The 20,886-nt window shown below is 39.8% G+C and overlaps 2 protein-coding genes across 5 annotated transcripts in view; both read right to left on the bottom strand.

The window, feature by feature from the left end:
• Nucleotides 1-6,779: 6,779 nt before the first annotated feature.
• The window catches only part of RAB8B (RAB8B, member RAS oncogene family), a 31,542-nt gene continuing 17,435 nt past the window's right edge, over nt 6,780-20,886 (bottom strand). The window contains exons 3-10 of one of the 4 annotated variants that reach the window (XM_072871459.1): nt 19,797-19,857; nt 18,319-18,396; nt 17,119-17,208; nt 16,250-16,315; nt 14,054-14,104; nt 13,530-13,554; nt 11,008-11,080; nt 6,780-6,971 (exon numbers count right to left, since the gene is read on the bottom strand). In XM_072871459.1, the coding sequence (XP_072727560.1) occupies nt 11,031-11,080; nt 13,530-13,554; nt 14,054-14,104; nt 16,250-16,315; nt 17,119-17,208; nt 18,319-18,396; nt 19,797-19,857 (421 nt within the window). In that variant the 3' untranslated portion in view covers nt 6,780-6,971; nt 11,008-11,030. Of the gene's footprint in view, nt 6,972-9,777; nt 11,081-11,268; nt 13,555-14,053; nt 14,105-16,249; nt 16,316-17,118; nt 17,209-18,318; nt 18,397-19,796; nt 19,858-20,886 lie in introns of those variants that run through there. The other 3 variants (XM_072871461.1, XM_072871458.1, XM_072871457.1) reach the window with 3 other exon arrangements.
• LACTB (lactamase beta) overlaps nt 19,802-20,886 on the bottom strand; it is a 44,175-nt gene continuing 43,090 nt past the window's right edge. Inside the window, exon 10 of the transcript XR_012043984.1 lies at nt 19,802-19,857. The gene's annotated coding sequence lies outside the window, so the exon portion shown is untranslated. The remainder of the gene's footprint in view (nt 19,858-20,886) is intronic.

Raw genomic sequence — 20,886 nt, 5'->3', positions numbered from 1 at the left:
AATACTACCTATTCCTAACAAAAACATGATAAATAAGGTTAACTGTTTATTGTAACAGGGTCAAAAGCCATTAAGAAAAGCAACAGACAGGAAAGCTGGCATTGCTCCATAGTGCTGCAATCTTCAGGAAGAACAAGTAAAAAAAACCTGTCAGGGAAATCACAGAAGAGCAAGGTACTACAAGCTACTACAGGTATGGACCATATTCCAAGAACACAGGGATAAAATCCTTTCTGGTTAGAAAAAGCACTGGGTCAAACAATTTTATCCACTAACTTCAACATATGCAGCTGGCCCAGATCAACTTATTTCTCTATTTCTATGAACCACTTCACCACACAGATACCTATTTTAGCTTTAGCAGAGCACAAAAACATATATTTGAACAGATTGCCCTTCCTCTTTCAAAACTGATTTCAGTTCAAGCTGAAATTTCTGCCTGCAGGAATGGTTTTCAGCTGACACACAGTAAAAATGAGACTCTTGTAATCAGTCTTTTGCAAACACCTGCAGAGCTCACTTTAACTTTTACAAAAACCTGTATGATTTTCAAAATGTGATTTTTTTTAAAACTTTATTTGCAAATACATGGGGGTATTATTTATAAAAATTGTCACTTGTTTTAACCATCATGGAGACAAACATAGTGGAAGTCCACAGACTCCCATTTGAAATTATGACTTTTCCAATCTCGGCTACAAATACAGTCATGGGACTAAACCAACAAACGCCTCTGGTCATAAAAAGCAGTAAAATAAGGAAAAGGCATGTTAGAGTATCTTCTGATTCTACAATTTTGTATTAATACCCTGAAGGAAAAGGCATGCAAATAATTCAAAGAGAATACATGAACAAATATCCCTTTTTAGGACTAGCTGTTACTGTATTTTGTCTTGAAGTTGGCTCCACTAAACTTTTGATAAGCTAGTGTTCACCCACTGAATTAGTTACATAGTTATAAAGAGATACATTAAACTGTTCCCTAAAATTAAAAGGAAAAAAGATAATTTCTACTACTTAAAGCCTAATAGTAATGGACTTCACTAACATTTAAATTTTAGGACCCTGCATGTCTCGAAATCATTAACATTTAAATTTTAGGACCCTGCATGTCTCGAAATCGTCCCATTAGCTAATCTCCAGTCAGCAGGGACCTCCCCAGTTAGCAGTCCTGGCTAACTGGGGAGGTCTCTGCTGACTGGAGATTAGCTAATGTGACACCCATCTTCAAGAAGGGCTGGAAGGAGGACTCGGGCAACTACAAGCCTGTCAGCCTGACCTTGGTACCGGGGAAGCTGATGGAGCAGATCATCCTGAGTGCCATCACACAGCATGTAGAGAATAACCAAGGGATCAAGCCTAGCCAGCATGGGTTCAGGAAAGACAGGTCCTGCTTGACCAACCTGATCTCCTTCTATGACAAGGTGACCCACCTAGTAGATGAGGGAAAGGCTGTGGATGTTGTCTATCTAGACTTCAGTGAAGCCTTTGACACGGTTTCCCACAGCATTCTCCTGGAGAAACTGGCTGCTCATGGCTTGGACGGGTGTACTCTTCGCTGGGTAAAGAACTGGCTGGATGGCCGGGCCCAGAGAGTGGTGGTGAATGCAGTTTACTCCAGTTGGCGGCCGGTCACAAGCGGAGTTCCCCAGGGCTCTGTGTTGGGGCCAGTTCTGTTTAATATCTTTATCAATGATCTGGATGAAGGGATCGAGTGCACCCTCAGTAAGTTTGCAGAGGACACCAAGTTGTGTGGGAGTGTTGATCTGCTTGAGGGTAGAAAGGCTCTGCAGAGGGACCTGGACAGGCTGGATCGATGGGCTGAGGTCAATTGTATGAGGTTTAACAAGGCCAAGTGCAAGGTCCCGCACTTGGGCCACAGCAACCCCATGCAATGCTACAGGCTTGGGGAAGAGTGGCTGTCTGGAAAGCTGCCTGGCAGAAAAGGACCTGGGGGTGTTGGTTGACAGCTGGCTGAATATGAGCCAGCAGTGTGCCCAGGTGGCCAAGAAAGCCAATGGCATCCTGGCTTGTATCAAAAATAGCGTGGCCAGCAGGAGTAGGGAAGTGATCGTGCCCCTGTACTCAGCACTGGTGAGGCTGCACCTCGAATACTGTGTTCAGTTTTGGGCCCCTCACTACAAGAGAGACATTGAGGTGCTGGAGCGTGTCCAGAGAAGGGCAACGAAGCTGGTGAAGGGTCTAGAGCAGAAGTCTTATGAGGAGCGGCTGAGGGAACTGGGGTTGTTTAGCCTGGAGAAAAGGAGGCTCAGGGGAGACCTTATTGCTCTCTACAACTACCTGAAAGGAGGTTGTAGAGAGGTGGGGGTCGGTCTCTTCTCCCAGGTAACAAGTGATACAACAAAAGGAAACAGCCTCAAGTTGTGCCAGGGGAGGTTTAGACTGGATATTAGGAAATTTTACTTCACTGAAAGGGTTATCAAGCATTGGAACAGGCTGCCCAGGGAAGTGGTTGAGTCGCCATCCCTGGAGGTATTTAAAAGACGTTTGGATGAGGTGCTTAGGGACATGGTGTAGTGGTGGTCTTGGTAGTGTTAGGTTTACAGTTGGACTCGATGATCTAAAAGGTCTTTTCCAACCTATACGATTCTGTGATTCTGTGATTCTGTAAAATAAAAGTAGCAGAAAATTTCATAGGAAAACTTGTTTGCACTCTAAACCTTGCTTTCGATGCAGGTGAACCTCTGCAAAGGAGGCTGAGCTCACTTGTTGGAAACCACTGCTCTAGATGAAGAATGACAGACTTGCCATGGGAGTCTTTCAAGAGGCACTTAAGCATCTGACATCTCCTTTGAAAACAGAAGGAGCATGAACCTTTAGATCTTGAATTAGTGAAACTAGTGAGCATGGTAGTATATTATCAGGGTATAGGGGGTCTTTGGTGACCAACTGAAAATCAGAAGGACAGAACAATTTTATTAGTACACGGTATTACTTAAAATATTCTAACTATGGTAAATGCCGAGTATTCAGCCACCTTTTTCAGCCACCAATTCAGCTGAATCTTTGATTATTAATGCAATCTAATAATTGCCATAGTTATCATAACACAGTCTTCATCTTGGTTGCACAGGAAATGCTTAGGGCACTCTGACTGACTTCATACTTCTTTGCATGCTATAGACACAATCATGTCTCCACACAAGATATACACGTATCTGTCAAAAAGCTGTCAAAAGTCCAGTGGAATAAGGTATCATCTAATTGATTGGTATGGAGAAATATACAGTAATCAAAATCAGTGTTGGTCACCTTTTCCCCAAAGCAAGAAGATTTTGGAAAGATTTTTGGAACACACATCAAAAGTTTTCACCTGTTATTTGGAAACTGAAAATAAAAACAAAAATAGTATCTTTTTCTCTTGGTTTAACATCAGAAATCAATCTCTTGAAAGATAACTGGCAAAAACAACCTCATTATTGTTTTGCACGTTACCTGAATCGTAAGAAGCTACCCATAAAGGACATTTACTGTTTGAGTTATTAAAGATTATATTTCTGTCATAAAATGGTAATTACAAGGTAAGGTAGGTATCCCAGAATGCTATGCATGCAATTCCAGGTCAGTGAAGCAAGCTGTTGCTTTTGCACTCAACCATAGTCACTCATCTGACGTTTTATATAGCAGTCACAAGACAACATATCATGATATCAAAGGCTACCATATGACACTCCAACCCACTTCTCAGAAAACTTACCTGACTCTATTAATTTTGTGTTCTCATTTAGATGGAATCTAAATAAAGGGAAAAAACACTTTTACAGGTCAAATTAAATATTTCATTCTATATCCTTAAGCAAAACACCGTTTGGAAAGTTTATTATTGTTTAATCACTTTGATCTTTACAGAAAGAGCTACAGTGTCATAAGTTGAAGAAAATTGCCAGGCAGTAATAACAAAAACTCATGAAAACTTCCAAATATATAGTTGAAAGGGAGTTTGCTCTAATTCTAACCTTTAATGAAGAGCCATGATAAGTGAAATATGAACTACTTTACTTTGGTTTAAATTCTCTTTCTTTCCAAGAGGTGGCCCTTACTATGGAAGAAAGTTCAAGGGTTAATTAATAGGGTTAACCCTATTAGCTGTGTTTGATCTCCAATTTGCATCATAGATTCAAATTTAAAAATTAAAGTTCCTAAGTTTTATTATTTGCTTTAAAGCTGCAATCATTTTATTTTCTATTATTAAACCTAACTCTTGAGAAAGTATGTTGCCACAGGAGAACTGCTGATATTGAATACCGTTAGCTATTTGTCCAATATGATTCCACACTTAAGGAATCTCCAGTGAATAGGAAATATCATATGACTTACTTCAAAAGTCTGTCATAGGTAAATCGGAATAGTTCCTGGAGCAGAACAGAAAACACCACTCCAAAGATGAGCACATTTTTCCATACTGATGCTTAATGGCTACCACCAATTCGCACATCAACAAACCAGACATGGGAAGAAAGCAGCAGGGAGACCAGCCAGATGAAAACCTTTGAGGGGGGGGGGGAACCCAAATAACTGCTACTCATATTGTGTTTTCCACTAGCATCTGAAATTTCTAGTAAGGATCTCCATGAGGCAAATACATTGGTTAGAGAGTTGCAGAGTAAATACCACAAAAGAAATACATTCTAAAGAAGAGTGCATTTCCCATGACAAGAAACTATTTTTTAAGAAAAATTAAACTAGCAATTTCATCTCTGATGTGGACAGGGTGGTTAAAAAACAGTTAAATAACTCTACTCATTTATGCAAACTACATTACTACTGAAAGAGGAAGGACTAGCCTAATTACACTGTCTGAGAAAATACAGAAAAGCAGGACCAGCTTCTAAATACACTTTTGGTAAAGTCTGTTCCATGGTAAAGTCTGTAGCTATGGTTCGTGGGAATACCTGCTAGGCACCAAAAATGAAACAGTGACTTGAAATTAATTAAAAAGTGCATAGGAAAATGGAGGGCCTGCCTAAACATAGGAGCTGGAACGGGCCCAAGCTGGCAAGCACAGGGCTGTGTGCAGTGGGGGCTCAGGGCCAGGCCCTCCCCGGGTGGGACACCCTGGGCACGCCAGCCCTCTGGGGCAGCTGGAGCAGGATAGAGGCTGTGCACCCCTGCACGCAGGGTGCTCATCTGCCCGTACCCACTTACTGTGACACAGCATTGGGAGCTTCCTCATGAATGCCCTAGGAGTAACCAAACCTCAGTCACCACCGCGTGGAGATCCGTTTTTTCATCCCCAAGCACTACAGCACAGCCTGTACCTGGCATCCCCAGCGTTTTGCCCCAGAAGGGTGACTGAGGGCGTGAGACTCGGGGCTGGGGACATTTATGGCCAATGGCGGCAGCTGCCGAGGATCTCTGTGGGGGGCCCGGGCGAAGGTCCCCAGCGGCCGCCCAGGCCTGGGAGGTCGTGCTCCAGGACCAGGCGAGGGCTGACTTTCTAGGGCAGATGTGCCCGGAGCCACCCGGGGCGGCCGGCAGCCCCTGCTGGCACCCCCGGCCGGTGGGCGTGGGGTACCCCGAGGGAGGCGTCCCCACAGAATCGGCTGAGGAGGGATCGGGGCCGGGGGGTGAGCTGCCGTCGCCATCTCAGAAAAGCGCCCTACCCGCAGGGAGGGCCTGGCTGGGCGAAACCGAGACCGCGGCGCGGCGCGGCGCCGGCTGCCCACGGCGGTGCGGCGGCCCGGGTTGAGAGGAGCGGAACTCAGGCTCGGTCGGGGCTGGCCCAGCGGCCTCCTCACCCGGCCGGCACCGCGGCAGGGCCGCCTGCGGCGGGGCGCCCCCGCTGCCCCTGAGGGCGCCCCCTGCCGCCGCGCCGCGCCCACTCGGTGAGGAGGGAGACGGCGCGCAGCTGCACAGCGCCAGCCCCAGGGCGATGAGCCCGCGCCCCGGGAAGGCGGCCCCTTGTCACAGCGGGGCGCCGGCCCCGACCGCGGCAGCCGCTGAGGCGAGGGGCAGCTGCCGGCGGCTCGGCCCTGCCCGGCCCCGGGAGGGGTGCCCAGCGCCGTCCCCTCCCACTGCAGCGCCGTGAGAGGATCGATGCCCGACGCCCAGCCCCGCCGCCCCCCCTGCCGCGACCCCGCTTTGCAGGAAGCGGTGCTCGCATCCCGACACCATGCGTATGCACGGAAACCACCGGGTTTTGTGCCAGAAAGGCGGACGTGCGGTAACAGCTCCGCCTGCGCTGCCAGGGCTGTGGCGCCTAGCCTCCGCACCCTACGGCGCGCTCTCCCCTCTGCCCCTGGAGGCGGGGCCGCCGCTTCCCGCCGCCTCTCCCTGTATCCCCACGGCCCAGGAGGTTTCCCTACACCGGGGTGGGCGGCTGCCCGCTGGGACCAACCTGCCGTCACGGCCTCGGCCGCCTCCGGGCTGTAAGGGAGGAAGGCGCAGACGTCCTGAGGCTCTGCAGGACGGTGCCGCTCCCCTCAGCCGGCGCTAGGCGGGAAGCGGGGTCTCGCCGCACCTACTCGGGGAGACAGGGAGGGGAAACGGCTTCAGTTCTTCTACCTTGTGCTTCACTGTTTTTTTCCTCCCCTGCCTTAAAACAGATAAAATATTTGCAGAGTAAGGTAGCAGTGCGTGCTAAATAGGACATGGCATTCAAAGAACAGTTAATGAATTGAATATTATTTTTAAAGGATTGCCCATCCCCACACTTGGCACAGGGCGTTACTTAGCCGTTTCCTAATTTCAAGTACACTTACCAGTGCTATTCTGGAAAATTACTTACAAACAGTATTTAAGACACACGTGTTTGCCTTTTCCCTGTATTTTATTGGTTCAGAGCATAAATGTGAGTTTTACAAAGTCATTGCATTTCAGGTGAGTAAGCTCAGAAGCAGTATTCGACAGCATTAGATATTAATCTCATAGACAGAACTTGCTCAGGCTTCTTGGAAAAATTCCGTCCTTCATCTAGAACACATACCAGAGCTAGTTAGTTGCTATGTTGCCTGCAAGAAAAAAAAGAAAAGGTAAAGTAACACAACAGCAAACAGCCTTGAAAATAAATTAAACATTCAACTATTCTTTAAAAAAAGCTTTATTGACATAGTAATTTGCACTTCACTTGTGGTTAATTAGGTAAGTAAAGACTGCACTTTTCTTTAGAGATGAGCACAGTGCCAATGGTCCAACAAAAGCAGGTATGTGGATGAAATACTGTTGGAAGTGCCACACATTGTGAATGTAAGCAGTTGAGAAAGGTACCAGCTCCGCAATTCTGGAGCCTGCCATTTTCTGTCCCAAGGTAAGTATGTTCACAGTAAGGTCATCGCTTTATGCTGTTCCACAAAGGTGTTAAACGAATTCAGAAAGGTTAGTGAGCACAATGGTAACGTTCCCTGAGAAATCAAAAACCCTTTTGAAACAAGTCCATCAATCTGAGAGGCACAAATCCTTGAGGTACCAGTCTATCATGGACACTCCAAAGGACAAAGCAGAAAGTCACAACTGCAGTAACTCGTCACAATCATCTACTCAAGGAAGGTATTTAAGACTAACTAGGGTGAAATTCTCAACACTTAGTGAATGTCTACAGAATTCTTGTTCACTGTGAAGCCAGTACAATGTATTCAGTAGTAGAATTCAAGTTACACAAGCTTTCCACAATTAATTAAACACATGAATTCTTCAGATGAGGAAAATGCTTGTATCCTGCTCAAAACTTAAAACTTTATTTCGCAAATTGAAGGAACAATATGTACTGAATATGTGCTCAGAGGAATTGATGTAACATTTGTTCACACCAGAAGCTTAGTGCTGATGTGCTCTGCTGAAGACAGTAAAAAATTTTTGAAGCAACTACAAAACATCCTAGAGCACTAAAAGTTCCTTCAGTATGTTTTGCATTCCATTCCATGCCCTTTCTTTAAACCTGTAGATGGCAAGAATAACATTATGCAACACAAAAGCTTCATTTATGTATCTCCTGAAGATTAGAATCTTTCTAAAGAAAAATTATTTTGAAGTCTTACATTATATTTATGACTTAGGTATAGTTCAAGAATTCTAAAGAGCCACTAGTCAACCAAGTTGGAAAAAGAATCATTCAGGAAAAAGGCAATTTACCAGATTATAAAAACTGGATACATTCTACATGTGTACCAACAACTTGCCTCTGGTCTACAAGAGTGCACTATTTGTATAGTAATTGCTAGTCTGGAACCAAAAATAGATCCAGGAACTGTAATAAATCACCATTTTTAAGCAGTTTAAGTATGCCTGCTATTTCCTTTTAACAAATGGAGAATGCGAATGTATTTAAAATGTTATTGAGATGCAGATGCATACCACTAACTTTTGAGAACTGAAGAACTTGCAGAAGTGATTTTAGGACTGCTGAGCATCTAGAACCAGTTCAGATCAAGGGGATCTGCAAGATCATGTTTAAACAACTGGTCCTAAAGCAGCAAACTTGTCTGCCAGAAGCAGTCTGAAAAAACAACACAACAAAACAAACCAAAACCAACAAATAATAAGGTGTAACAAGAATGTAACTCTAGCTTTCTGCTGCTTAAGGTAAAGAGACAATACATCCTTTTCAGCTAAATACTGTTTATTAAATGAACATATAAAAAGCACAAACTTTTGAAGCTACTTCTCATCCATGTGTTTCCCATTTATTCCTCAGAGTGCCCACTTGGGTGTCTCAACCATTAATATGCTTTTGTCTTGGGCAGACAAAACCATTCTTTCCTTAAGTTTGCTAATTTTCATACCAATTGTGAGTTACTGCCAAACCGCAAAAATTTGAAAGTCAAGAACTATTGCTCATATAAATTGCCAACAAATATTTGTCAATTACCTCAATATTCAATGTTGAAAGAAGCTGGACAAACAATATTTGCTATATTAATTCATTATATTTGTGCCTCAGATTACTTAAGAGTCATAACTTTCACATAATGCTGATTTAAAACAACAGCGTTAACAGCTTAAGAGAGTAGATAATTCTTAATCAAATTGGAGTTTGTGTCTCGTTATCTTTACTGGCATTGCTCAGGAATTACTTTGGAAGGGTATTTCATTACACTAAATGTCTGGAAAAATGGTTCCTTACGAAGCTGAAAGCCATTGAAATAATATACCTAGATTTAAGCAATCACTACAGGAATAGAGGATATTTCAGGAGAAATCTAACAAACAGTCAAGTTCAGGAACAAGCAAAGCTATACAAAAACCTATGTGGTTTGCCACTTAAGTTAAGCAAAGCTTTACAGATGCAACTCAGCTGGACACCTTTCCACAACAGATGTATTGCAAATAGAGTGGAAATGCCAACTGTATAAAAACTACGTGGAATATTTCATACAAAATACTCCAGATACTTTTCATTATGTAACTTTTATTTGAGACGCACATTGTTGTAAAAAAGTTCACATGGAATAATAAAACCATTGGAGCGCAAAGGTTTTTTTAGGGGTTGGGTTTGGTTTTTTTGTCTATACACATCAATACACAATTAATGATTAGGTTTACAAGTTAACCACATGACAAGTTCACTTTTATCTGCAGGAGCTTTTCACATTACACCTTTATACCAGAGATAAAATGTGCTTAAACACACACAGTAGAACACTTCTATTTCAAAATTAAGCATTTTCTCAAGGACTATACTTTTAATTCTGAATTTAGTAGCTATATAGCATTAAAATAACTGTAATTGAAGTTTTATTTGCAAAAATGTTCGTAAGGCCATAGGAATGCACTAAAATACTTAAATTCACCAGAAACAAGAAAAATCAATGGAAATCCTGCTCTTGTGGAAGAAAGAAATACAAGTTTTATTTATAAGAATGAGAATGGCATAAGCAGTTCAGTGAATGGAGTAGACAAAAGGCCTATTGTCACCTACAAACCAATCCTTAAGAAGTTTAACATTGCAAAATTTCAGTTACATTAATAGATAACTAAACAGATGCATTTTCACAAATAACACATTTATGCATTTTACATATTATTCATGTAGTTCCAAACCATTATCCATTCACAATATTTTAATGCAATATGTATATTCAAGACTCCTTTACTGACTTCTGAAAATGATCCACTTAATTCACTTGACTTCAGCAGACTAGTATGGGAAAGGTACTTACAATGGGAAATACTTCCTGTAAAGAGAACTACAGGTCTGAAAAGTCAATTAGCATTTTTGAGACTGTCCCCCAAATAGAAAAGCGAGCTGTGTTACGTTTTGTGAGTGGTTCAAGCTTTAACAATAAGAGAACTTCCAGACAGTAACTAAATCAAATATTCTATATACACTCAACAAAAACTTCTTGTGCATGTTTTGGTGAGCACAGACTGAAAGCTAAAATTGCAAAGCACTGAGACCAGTTTGATTTTTGTTTGGATTTTTTTTTTTTTAACCATTTAGAAGAATATTGGTCAAGATATAGTGCAGAGACATGGGGCTGAGGGAATGATTTCATAAAACTCAATACCATAAGCAGCATTTTCGTTTTATTGAAATCCACCAAAAAATGTCTGCCTTTCCCAAAAGGTTAATGGCAATTTCTGGAACAAAACAGAAATACATTTGCTGCTTAATGAATAATAATTATATGACTTTTATTCTAATGGACATTAGAATACTAACTAGTTGACTGAGGTATAGTTAAGAGTCCTTCAAAATTTAGATTATATAGTCTTGAGCAAAGTAGCAACAGAGACTGCACAAAACAATCATAGTGATATTGGAAGTCTGTAGTACCCAGCATCTGATGCGTAGGCAGAACATACCATTTATCATCACCCGCTTGTCTAAAGGAAAATATAGCTAAAAAAATTCCCAGTAAAACATACAGCTGATTTGCACGCTAAGATACAGCACATTTTTCAGTGTCTGACAAGGCAGACTGTACACAGAAAGAGGTCTATACTGACCAAAAGTTAGCACACCAATAAAGTGCAGCCACTCAGCCATTTAATACTGCTGGAGAAGAGGGGTGGGGGCAAAACAAAGAAAGAGAGAAATCTGCATTTTACCTTATCCATAAGACCACATGAAATTAGAATTCTTCAGTTTCAGCAGGGGACAACAAAATTGCATTAAATTCTTCTACAAATAGAAAAAGATGAACTTTACATGAACATTAAGCAACGTGAAATATTTACTGCATTATTCTATCATGCATAAAGTGAATTTCCTATGGTCTTACCTCACATTTATGTACAGTTTAGCACAGCTAAATGTAAGAAAATAGCAAGTTTTTTTTTCTCCCCCCCCTCCCCCCCCCCCCCCCCTACAGAGCAGATACCCCAATTCGCTGCTGCTTCAAGAAGCACTTCATAGACTCTACTACTTACAGGCTCTTTCAAAGGGAAGTTCATGGAGACTAATATTGAATGAACATTTAACCACACAGCGAAGACAGGAAAAACAATACAAAGCATTCTGTAAACGGTGCCAAACACAGAACATGTCAGTTTTGGTTTGCAGACAACCCCTGAGATAAAAATCAAAGTATTACGACACCAAATAAGTCAGAGGTAAATTACTGAAAATAAACAACATTCATAATTGGTGTCACAACACTTTCTGTATAGAAGCACTTTTTTTAACCATACAGAAAACATAACTGCTTTAGCCTGCCCGAGAAAAACATCAAGGGTAGACAACAGAGCAGTTAGGGTTGCTTTGTTTTTTGACTAAACCTTGTTGCCATGAAGACTTTTCTGTTTTAGTGCAGCAACAGCAGTTTATGAGATTCACCATTAGTTACAATAACTATTTCTATTAAACTACATGTGGGGACAGGTTAATAACCACTTAAAACTTTATGGAACCAGCTACTAATGTTAAATCTTTTAAAATCAAGTCTTTAAATCTAATGCTATTGGCCCATTCACTTTCAAAATATTTACAACAGACCCAGAGATGACAAATTCAGTACCTGACACCACAAAATGAAGCGGTTATCTGTGGTAACAACCAACTCACTGTTTACAATTCTAGACAATGTAGTGAAGCAAAAGCAAGCATGTCAGACGTTAACTTTGACAATGACAGAATGCACCTATCCCCTAATAACAAACATGCTGGACACAAACTTGTAGTTAAAGCTTACAATGGTCCAAGTTTGGCACATCAACAGAACTAAAGCACCTGTTTTAATTGCTCATTGAGGAAATTTTTCAGAAGACAATAAAAAAGTAGTAGAACAAAGACTAGGTTATACAATGCTCGGTTGAGTAAAAAAGGCAACTACGTTTCAACTCTGCTTCTAACAGTCTAGGTCACTGTACCAGTTTTTGATGAAAAAATAACTTAACTGCTTGAGCAGACCAGAGAGGGCTTCACACATTCAGTATTAACTGCGTAACTAATAGTACATTATAGCCCTAATGTGACCATTTCCTCAGTGCCAGAACTTGATAAACTTTAGCAACTGCACAGGAAGCTAGTTTTTGGACACCTCTGTTGTCAAGGGTCAATGCTTACAGACATTAACGAACTATCCTTAGAATTACAGTAGAAATGGATGTCACCTTTAGAAGCAGTCATTTCTGAACAAATGAATCCACAAAGAGGTTACTCAAATACTCAAAACTCATGCATTCAGCTTCCACAAGCTACTTAAGCGATAGTGATGAGGCCAATTTGTGACGATAATTTCAACTCGAGAGTGTACTTCCTCAGCAGAAACAAAAAAAGGTGCAGACAGTTTGAGCTAACAAAGGGAAGTGAGGAAAGACAGTGTGTTTATTCAACTAACTGAAAGGTGCATCTGTGAATCAGACAGTGACTGGCAATTCAGAACACAACTTTGCTAAGTCTGATAAAGAAAGAAAAGCAACATACTACATTCAGAATAGAAGCCATAGCTTCTGCATGAACAGATTTGTGCATCTAAGAGACAAAACCAATACAAATTGTTAAATGCCAGTTGTTACAGTAATTCTCATCACTAGAGTGTCAACATCCATACTGCAGTCATGGCCACAAGTATACAGTATAGAAAATAATGGAAGTGAGACTTAATTTTTCCCCTGGCTCTTCTGCTTGAAAATAAATTGGTTTAAAAAGAGAAAGACAGACCTGCACAAATCTGTTAAGAATCTTACTTACAAGTCAAACTGTGCAAATACAAATGTAAGATTGTGCTGTAACAGGCAGTAAGAGGCCAATATGGATGTGCAAAGTTAAAAGAAACATAGCAGCTTTTGCAACAGGCAATAAAACAGAAAGTAAAAAAGGAAAACAAGTTAACTCTTGCATTTGTGTCTCCACTTCATAGCTTCCATATCTGAGAAAGAAGAGCCTGACAGGTCAATAGGCTTAGTGAGCAAAATCCACTTGGTATTTTGTGTATCGCAGTCTACGTTCAATGGAGCTCTCAGCAGCAGCTTGGTGGTATTATTTCTGAGGCTTTGTGACCCTGTGCTTTCAAAGAAGCAGAAAAGGTTCTAAGTGTGCTGCAGTCTATCATTAGAAGTTCATCAAAGTAGCGTGCATCGAAAGAAGCTGCTCTTCTTAGATCGATTTTCTGTTATTTTTACTGGCCCACCTGCCCCTGATGAACTGTTGTCATTCTGAAAGAGAAAAGAGCACCAACATCATAAAATGCAGAAAAATTAAGTCTAGCTTTCCTAGTTCCCCCCCTACTTCCCCGCCTTGCAAAGCAATAACCAGAGAAGAGGTTTGTTGCAACTTGAGCTCCTCAATTATCCAGACTCTGTTAATCACTCTATAAAACTGCCTATTTTAAAAAGAAACATTTATCAAACAATCCAGATCTCAAGTATTAGCTGGAGGAGCGACCACGTAATTTGACATGTAATAAAGCAAGGATCACACTGTTACATTTCGAAAGAACACATCAGTTTCAGGGTGCCCAATGTTAATGTTCACGCAAAATAAAGAACAATTACACACTGATGTGTAATAAAGTGTGATAAAGCACTGTTTTCTCAAATTTGATCTAGCATCCACCGTAATCCCCACAACATTTTTGGTAGGGCTACTACTCAGCCAATTATTATAGCAGTCATTTCAATGTATCTACTTTGTATGCCAACTAGAAATACAAACCATTTTTCTGTTGAGCTTTGTCATAATGTCCCGTGCAAGTGTGAAAAATGCCTGGTGAGGAGCAGGGGAAAAAAAAAAAAAGTTAGTCACAAAGACACATTAAAGACAAGATAGATTTGGAGTAGCCAGACACATTAACAATACGGCATTCTGTAGCCCACTGCTAGCACTTCCAGGTTGCAAGGCACTCTATGTACAATAGCTGTTTACTTAAAACTGCAATAAGCATGCTTTAGAAGAAAAAAATATTTTCTTTTAGTCTCCATCCCTCCAATCTTTGAAGCAAGTGAACAGACTTTCCCATCGCACACCTCTTGGGCAAAAAAAAAAAAAAAAAAAAAAAATTCTGCTGAAGAGAAGGCTGCATACACTAATACTTTTTTTTTTTTTTGCCAAACCGTACCGTGCATTGCAACTAGAAACCCACAGAGAAGTTTAAGGATGGCATGCCTGGGAATTCACATTAATGTTAGCTTGCTTTCTGTCCTCCAAAAGTTTTGCTCCTGCGCTATCTATAACGTTATGTTTCCTGTCGCAAATCTCAGCATCTCAGACTTCGATGTATGAAGGAGCAAAGAAACTTCTGTAGCAGAAAAATTCTGCAATTCCCCAGAAGCAGGGACAAGCAAGATTTTAAGCTATCTGGAGATATCAACAATCCAAGGACAGTTCCAGAATGTAAAAAACTAAATATTTCCCCTTTCATTGTGTTCAGAATATATACAAAGACAGACACTCATTTAATGCCAGTAAATCACAACAAATAAAATGAATTAATTCACTTCTAATCACAAGAATATCACAATTGTGTCATTTCCCACAAGTTAAGCATTTGGTGGAAAGAAGACTAAATCGTTACTCGCTGAATGCCTATACCAGCTGCATTTTTTAATGCTTTCTTAACTATTCATGTGACAATTTAAAAAAAACATCCAGATAGCCAAGTCGTTTGGAGTAAGCACAAACTAATGTTGTACATTTAGTGACCTACAGGAGTTAAAATGAAATTGCAGGGGACATCATGAAAGAGCAAGTCAACCATCTGGAGAAACTAATGAAGAAGATAGGTACTTTTTATTAGGAGACTATTGCTATCCACCATTGGTATTAGCTGCTAATTTTCACACTTCCATTGTCTACTGTAAGAATCATAACGACACTGTGAAAATCAGGTCAAGCACTATTCCAGATGCAGCACAATGCAAATAAATCCGTTCTAACTATACTGCATAACCATCATCCTGCAATCAGAAAAAAACACTTGGCTGGCACAGCATCAGTCATGTTATTTTAAAGTAACAACCTCTTTAGTTTCTAGTTAATTTGTTAGCTGCATGATCTGAATTAAGTACGTGTTTGGAGGACTTTTAATAGGTATCCCATCAATACACATGGACAGGCTTTTAGATTATTAGGTACAGGAACAACATTTAAAACAAGTCTGCCTCATCTGAATGAATGAATCTTAATGTAACTGCCTTTTGATATCATATTATTTTCTTGTCCATGCTTTTCATAGAGTTAAGATCCTTCCCCCACCCTCCCTGAGATGACAAGAGTGATTCATGCTAAGATACACTGAATTTCAGCCGCTCTTCCTTCCGATTCTATTTCCTTATGCTCTCATAAATAGGGATCTTGTGTTTTTAGCACAAAATTTATTTGCAGGAAAACAGATTGCAAGTCTGTAGACAGTATTATAAGCGTTATTCCTCCTCTAGCATCAGCTTATGACAGTCTATGCTGATGTTCCAGGTTAACATACAAATCTTCAGTCTCAGCTGCATAGCACATATTTAGTAATAACCTGAAGGCTCCTTGACACAGTAGCATGCTATTCTGAAAGTAAAGAATCTTGAATCCAATTTCCTGCACAAAGCATTGTTCTAAAATTACACCTATTCCCGTCCAAAAGCACTTGCAATTTAAGTAGCAAGGCACAGAAGTCTAAAGCAACTGTTTGCTACAATAATAGTAAACCACTCTGTTAACATCCATTTAAAAAACAATTCCAGACATTACTCAGAAAACAAGAATTGCTGGATTTTACAGTAGCTCTCTAAATATAACAAGATTGGTGATCCAGGAGCACAGCTGGGACTTCAGGTCGCAGATCAGAAAGCCCAGTAGATCATGAAACATGCCTCCACAGTAGTAGTTCAAGAAACACACATGAGCGTAACACCCATCTCTTACCTCTTCCACATTTATGCTGGATTTTGCACTTGTCTCCAAAAATTTGATTCCATAATCAATCGCTAACTGGAAGAGAGATTAAAGTTCTTCAGTGTTTTTGAAGTTCCTTTGTTAAAGGAATGTTTCACATACGTTCATAACAGAATAGATGCTATATGGTGCACAGCAAGCTTTAAAAACAAAACCAAACAAGCTTCATTTCTGCTTTTCTCTTGCAAAAACATTAAAGTTACTGGACAGTTAGACAAAATATTAGAACAGGCCATACTCTCATGTAAATTCAAAACCAACAAAGAGATTAATTGCTCACAAAAAGATTTATTTAGGACCTAAAAGAACATTAAGATAGAATCTTCACTGATATGGATTTAGGGACCAGATAACTACATACAATCTTCCCATAAGTTGTGTTACTAGCAACTACACTACTTTAGCTGTGTACATGATAGATTATATAGTATTCTTACTTGCTTGTTTGTTCTGCAGAACAACTAATTACTTACGCTTTAATAACAGTACTTATGACAAGAGTAAGTAACCACCATGGTGAATTGAGTACAACATGATCAAACTATATACAAAGCTTTATCCCAAGACTTAGAATACTTCATGCTATAGCAAAGGTCAACATTCTTTACAGGATCTTCCCTTCAAAACAATAGTACCATTAAGTTTATTCAATGCTGAAGATAGTCAAGTGCTATTTAAAAACAAAAGACCCAAACCTGGCATCCTATAATATATAAAAGTTTCTGAAACAAGAGGTTTGAGGCCCGTTATCTCTCATAAGCCTAAAACATACCAAATATCCAGCAGCCAAAATCCTAAGAAAAGTAGGCTTCTAAATAAGGTGAGTCACCAAAGCTTACCTTCTCCCCTTTTTCTTTTGAAACTTGTCTTTTTTCATTCATATCACATTTGTTACCCAGTATCATTCTTTCTACATCTGAAGAGGCATGCTGAAAGAAGAAAAAGCAATCTCTCAGAAACAAAGTGCATCATTATTTAAAAGAAACTTATGTGTCAAACTCATCCACAAATTAATATTTTATTTTTAAAAAGTTATCTAATGTGAATGCATTACTGAGAAAGAGACTGACTTTTGAAATAGGCAATTTAATATTTAAATATTAAAATAGGTCAGAATAAATACTCGTAGATTAAATTTGCCTGAGTATTACTACAGATCAAATACAGTACCATGAGCTCTGTACCAGGTTGCACACATGCACAGGCATTTGGCTATTGTGGAAATGTAATGGTACACACTTTACTTCAAAGTGGTACATGGACATCTGGGGTATTTGGTTGGAGTATCATTATGCGATACATTTGCATTTTTAAAATAGATTATTAATAAAAGACTTTTTAAGTAATAATCACTTCAGCAAGAGAACTTCAACAAGAGAACTTTTCTAGCCCAGTCACTATTGGATCAAATTGGTCACTAATACAGGAATTTTGCTTAAGAGTCAAAGAACAATACTAAAGAAAAGCCCATGGATTTTATGTTTAAGGAACAAAACCAGTAAGATTCTGTTACCTAACTACAGCTTCACTAAAATTAAGGCTTCTCCTCTAACTTCATAATGACCTATCCCTACTTGACAGCATGTCCCATTAAATAATTTACAATAAGCTGGCAGGAAGGAAGCTTACCCAAGACCAAACGAAAAGGTCAAAAATCTCTAATCAGACAAACACACAACACAGTAACAACTGAAATTAGACAGATCTGTCATAATCTCAGTGAAAGGTAGACAGCCTAAGATCTTGCTCCTTCCCATTCCTTAGACATACCCAAAATAAAAAAAGAACAATAAAAATCATATAGTAAGAGCAGTTTTTAAATAGTTTATGCTTACTTTTTAAACTTGTTTTCTACCTTCTATCCCTAGATTAACAAGATAATATTCTCCCCATTAATAACCACTGTTGCATTCACTGCACAGTCTAACTTGTCCATATATGTTGGCTACTATAATGAAAGTGAGTAATTACTTGATTATTATTTGTCCCAGGGAAATCATAAGATGGAACGAGTAAGACGTACTTTCTGAAGCACCTACCTCCTCTATGTTTCTTATCCAGTTTTTTATGTTGTCAAAAGATTTTTCATTTGTGATATCATACACCAGCATAATTCCCTAAATAAAATTAAGCAAATCTAGTTAGATGAGCTAGCACTATTGGTTGACTTTTGATGTACACTGTTGTTTTGATTATACTTGCAAGAAATTCAACAAACAACTTATGCTCCTATAATTCCTTCTCAAAGCATTATGCCATTGCTGAGAATTTACCCCAAATATTACTATTTAACATCTTTTGCCACTGCTAGAGGTCAAACACACCACCTGTATGAAGTTTTAAATTATTAGCCTATAGTCAGGAAAAGTTTAGAAATTCTACTACAACAGCAACGAGGACACTATTGTTAAAGTCAAGCTTAGAAGCAGCAGCTTTAAGCAGTCAAAGATGACAAACCTGTAAGATCCAATCTGCTGGGGCCAGTAGATACAGCAAAGCTAACACTAGGTGCTCTCCGAGAAGCTTTAGCTCTTTCAGACAGTTATGTACGTATACTAGCGTGGGCTCTCAAAAATTATCAAAACATGGGAAACCACACGACAGCTGCATTAAGGACGGATTGCCAGGTTCACCTCCATTCCTTATTGCCTTTCCAATCATTCCTCGTAGGACAAAGAAAAGTCCTTGGCCATGGACTGGGAGGTGGGGAGAAGACCATGTCACTGCCAAAACCTTTTTAAGTACTAGAAAGCTCAAACACAGAGCCACAACCATTACTATTTCTCCCCATCTGTACTCTGTTAACAGTGGAGTTATTTGGACCCACAGCCAGCCTATGAATGGAACGGATCTGTTCATACAAAGTGATAAGAACATATAGTGGCAGCATAGCTAGTAATCAGCAAGTTGAAATTAGCAGTGTCCGAACATAAAATATCTCAAATCATAGCATTAAGAACCATTACAAGCAGTTGCACCACAAAGAGTGCAGGCTCTAAGTCAGTTATTTGACTTCAAGTCATTCTTAATGGAAGAAAAAGTAACAGTAGCTTTTGTAGGTGATTGTATTTCTAGCCCAGATTCTGCATTCTCTACTGGCTGAAGGAAAAGCAATTCAGTGAAATACACTTTCAATATTAAAATCACTCATTACCTATTTTTCAAACATTTCAAATGTTTAAAGGGGTTGATTGCATTAAAAAAAACTTGTCTGATTAAAGCTTGGCAACTTAGATTATTATATAATCTGCAGAAATTTTAATGATATTAAAAAAGACAATAGGGCTTGAAGTTTCATCACAGAACCAGGACTAGACAAAGTACCAGCAGGTTTAAAAAATGAAAAACAAAAAAACCCTCAAAACAAAACAAACCCAACCAAACCACAAACTTTATTCCCCACATCCCAAGCAACAATTATCCAGTCCTCCAGTTGAAGACTTATATGATATAACCTTAAGAACAGCAAACGAGTTACACTAGTTGTGCCTAATTTTTTTGAAGTGAGAGCACTCACCATGGCTCCTCTGTAGTAAGCTGTTGTGATTGTGCGAAATCTCTCTTGGCCTGCTGTATCCCTAAAATTCAGTGAAAACAAGTATTTGTTGGAGGTGATCTTTACACCTTTCTGTACTTAGAGATGTCTTTTTAAACAGAGTAACAATGTGTTGATACTCACTCATTAAGAAAAAATACCATTTAGAAGCTGTTTGCATAAGTTTATTCAGCCCTCAACATCTTCCTCGCTCCCAAGCTATCCTACTTACATCCGTGTTATAGCAGCACCATAGATATGGCACAAAAGCATCTAAATTTTCATGCAAGCAATAAAACTCAGCACTATACAGCCTTCCCTAGAATAACTAAAAAAGGCAGCTCTGATGCATCCAAGTCCTGCATTAAACAAAAATTAAAACATGCAGCAGAAAAATATTTTAGGATAGTGCATTTTCACATACAGTTAGCTATTAAAATCAGCCACTATACCTTAGTGTGCTGATATTTTATCCTAGATGACTTCAAAGCAGTATCTGTCTGTGAGTGAACAAGAGGACCAAAGTGTTTGGCTACTAGTCACACCTAGGGGGAGCTAAACCCCAAAGGCCTGACAAAAACCAGCTTTTTGACTTCCATTACAGAGAGAAAATTTGTACCAACCACTTCTGGCACTTCACTTCCTTAGCCACAAGAATTCTTGCTTGCATGCAAGTATCACAACTATCTTTTCTAGAACTTGACAAATCAGCAAGAGCCCTACATTTACCAGTACCATTTAAAGAGTTTGGCATGTGTAATAGTGCTACTCCAAAAATACTCATCTGCTGCTATCAGGAGGCTCAGTCTCTACTAACCCACCATGCAAGGAATGGGAGCATTATCACTCACCTGTGCCTCTGCGAGTACAACTAGGTGTCAAAGTATCAGTGGAGATTACATTTTATTAGGTTGCATATTTTAGTTTACAGCTATGGAGTTAATACTTCTCTTCCACACGGAATAGCTGAAAGTGCCTTTAAGAGGACAGCTTTTGATAAGATGGGAAGTTGCTGTAACGTTCACATGTGAACAGGCTATTTCCTGTGCTACTGAAGCAGAACCACTCCAAG

Source organism: Ciconia boyciana, chromosome 8, assembly GCF_034638445.1.
Source record: "Ciconia boyciana chromosome 8, ASM3463844v1, whole genome shotgun sequence".
Taxonomy (NCBI): domain Eukaryota; kingdom Metazoa; phylum Chordata; class Aves; order Ciconiiformes; family Ciconiidae; genus Ciconia; species Ciconia boyciana.
This window is presented reverse-complemented; position numbering and strand designations above follow the sequence as displayed.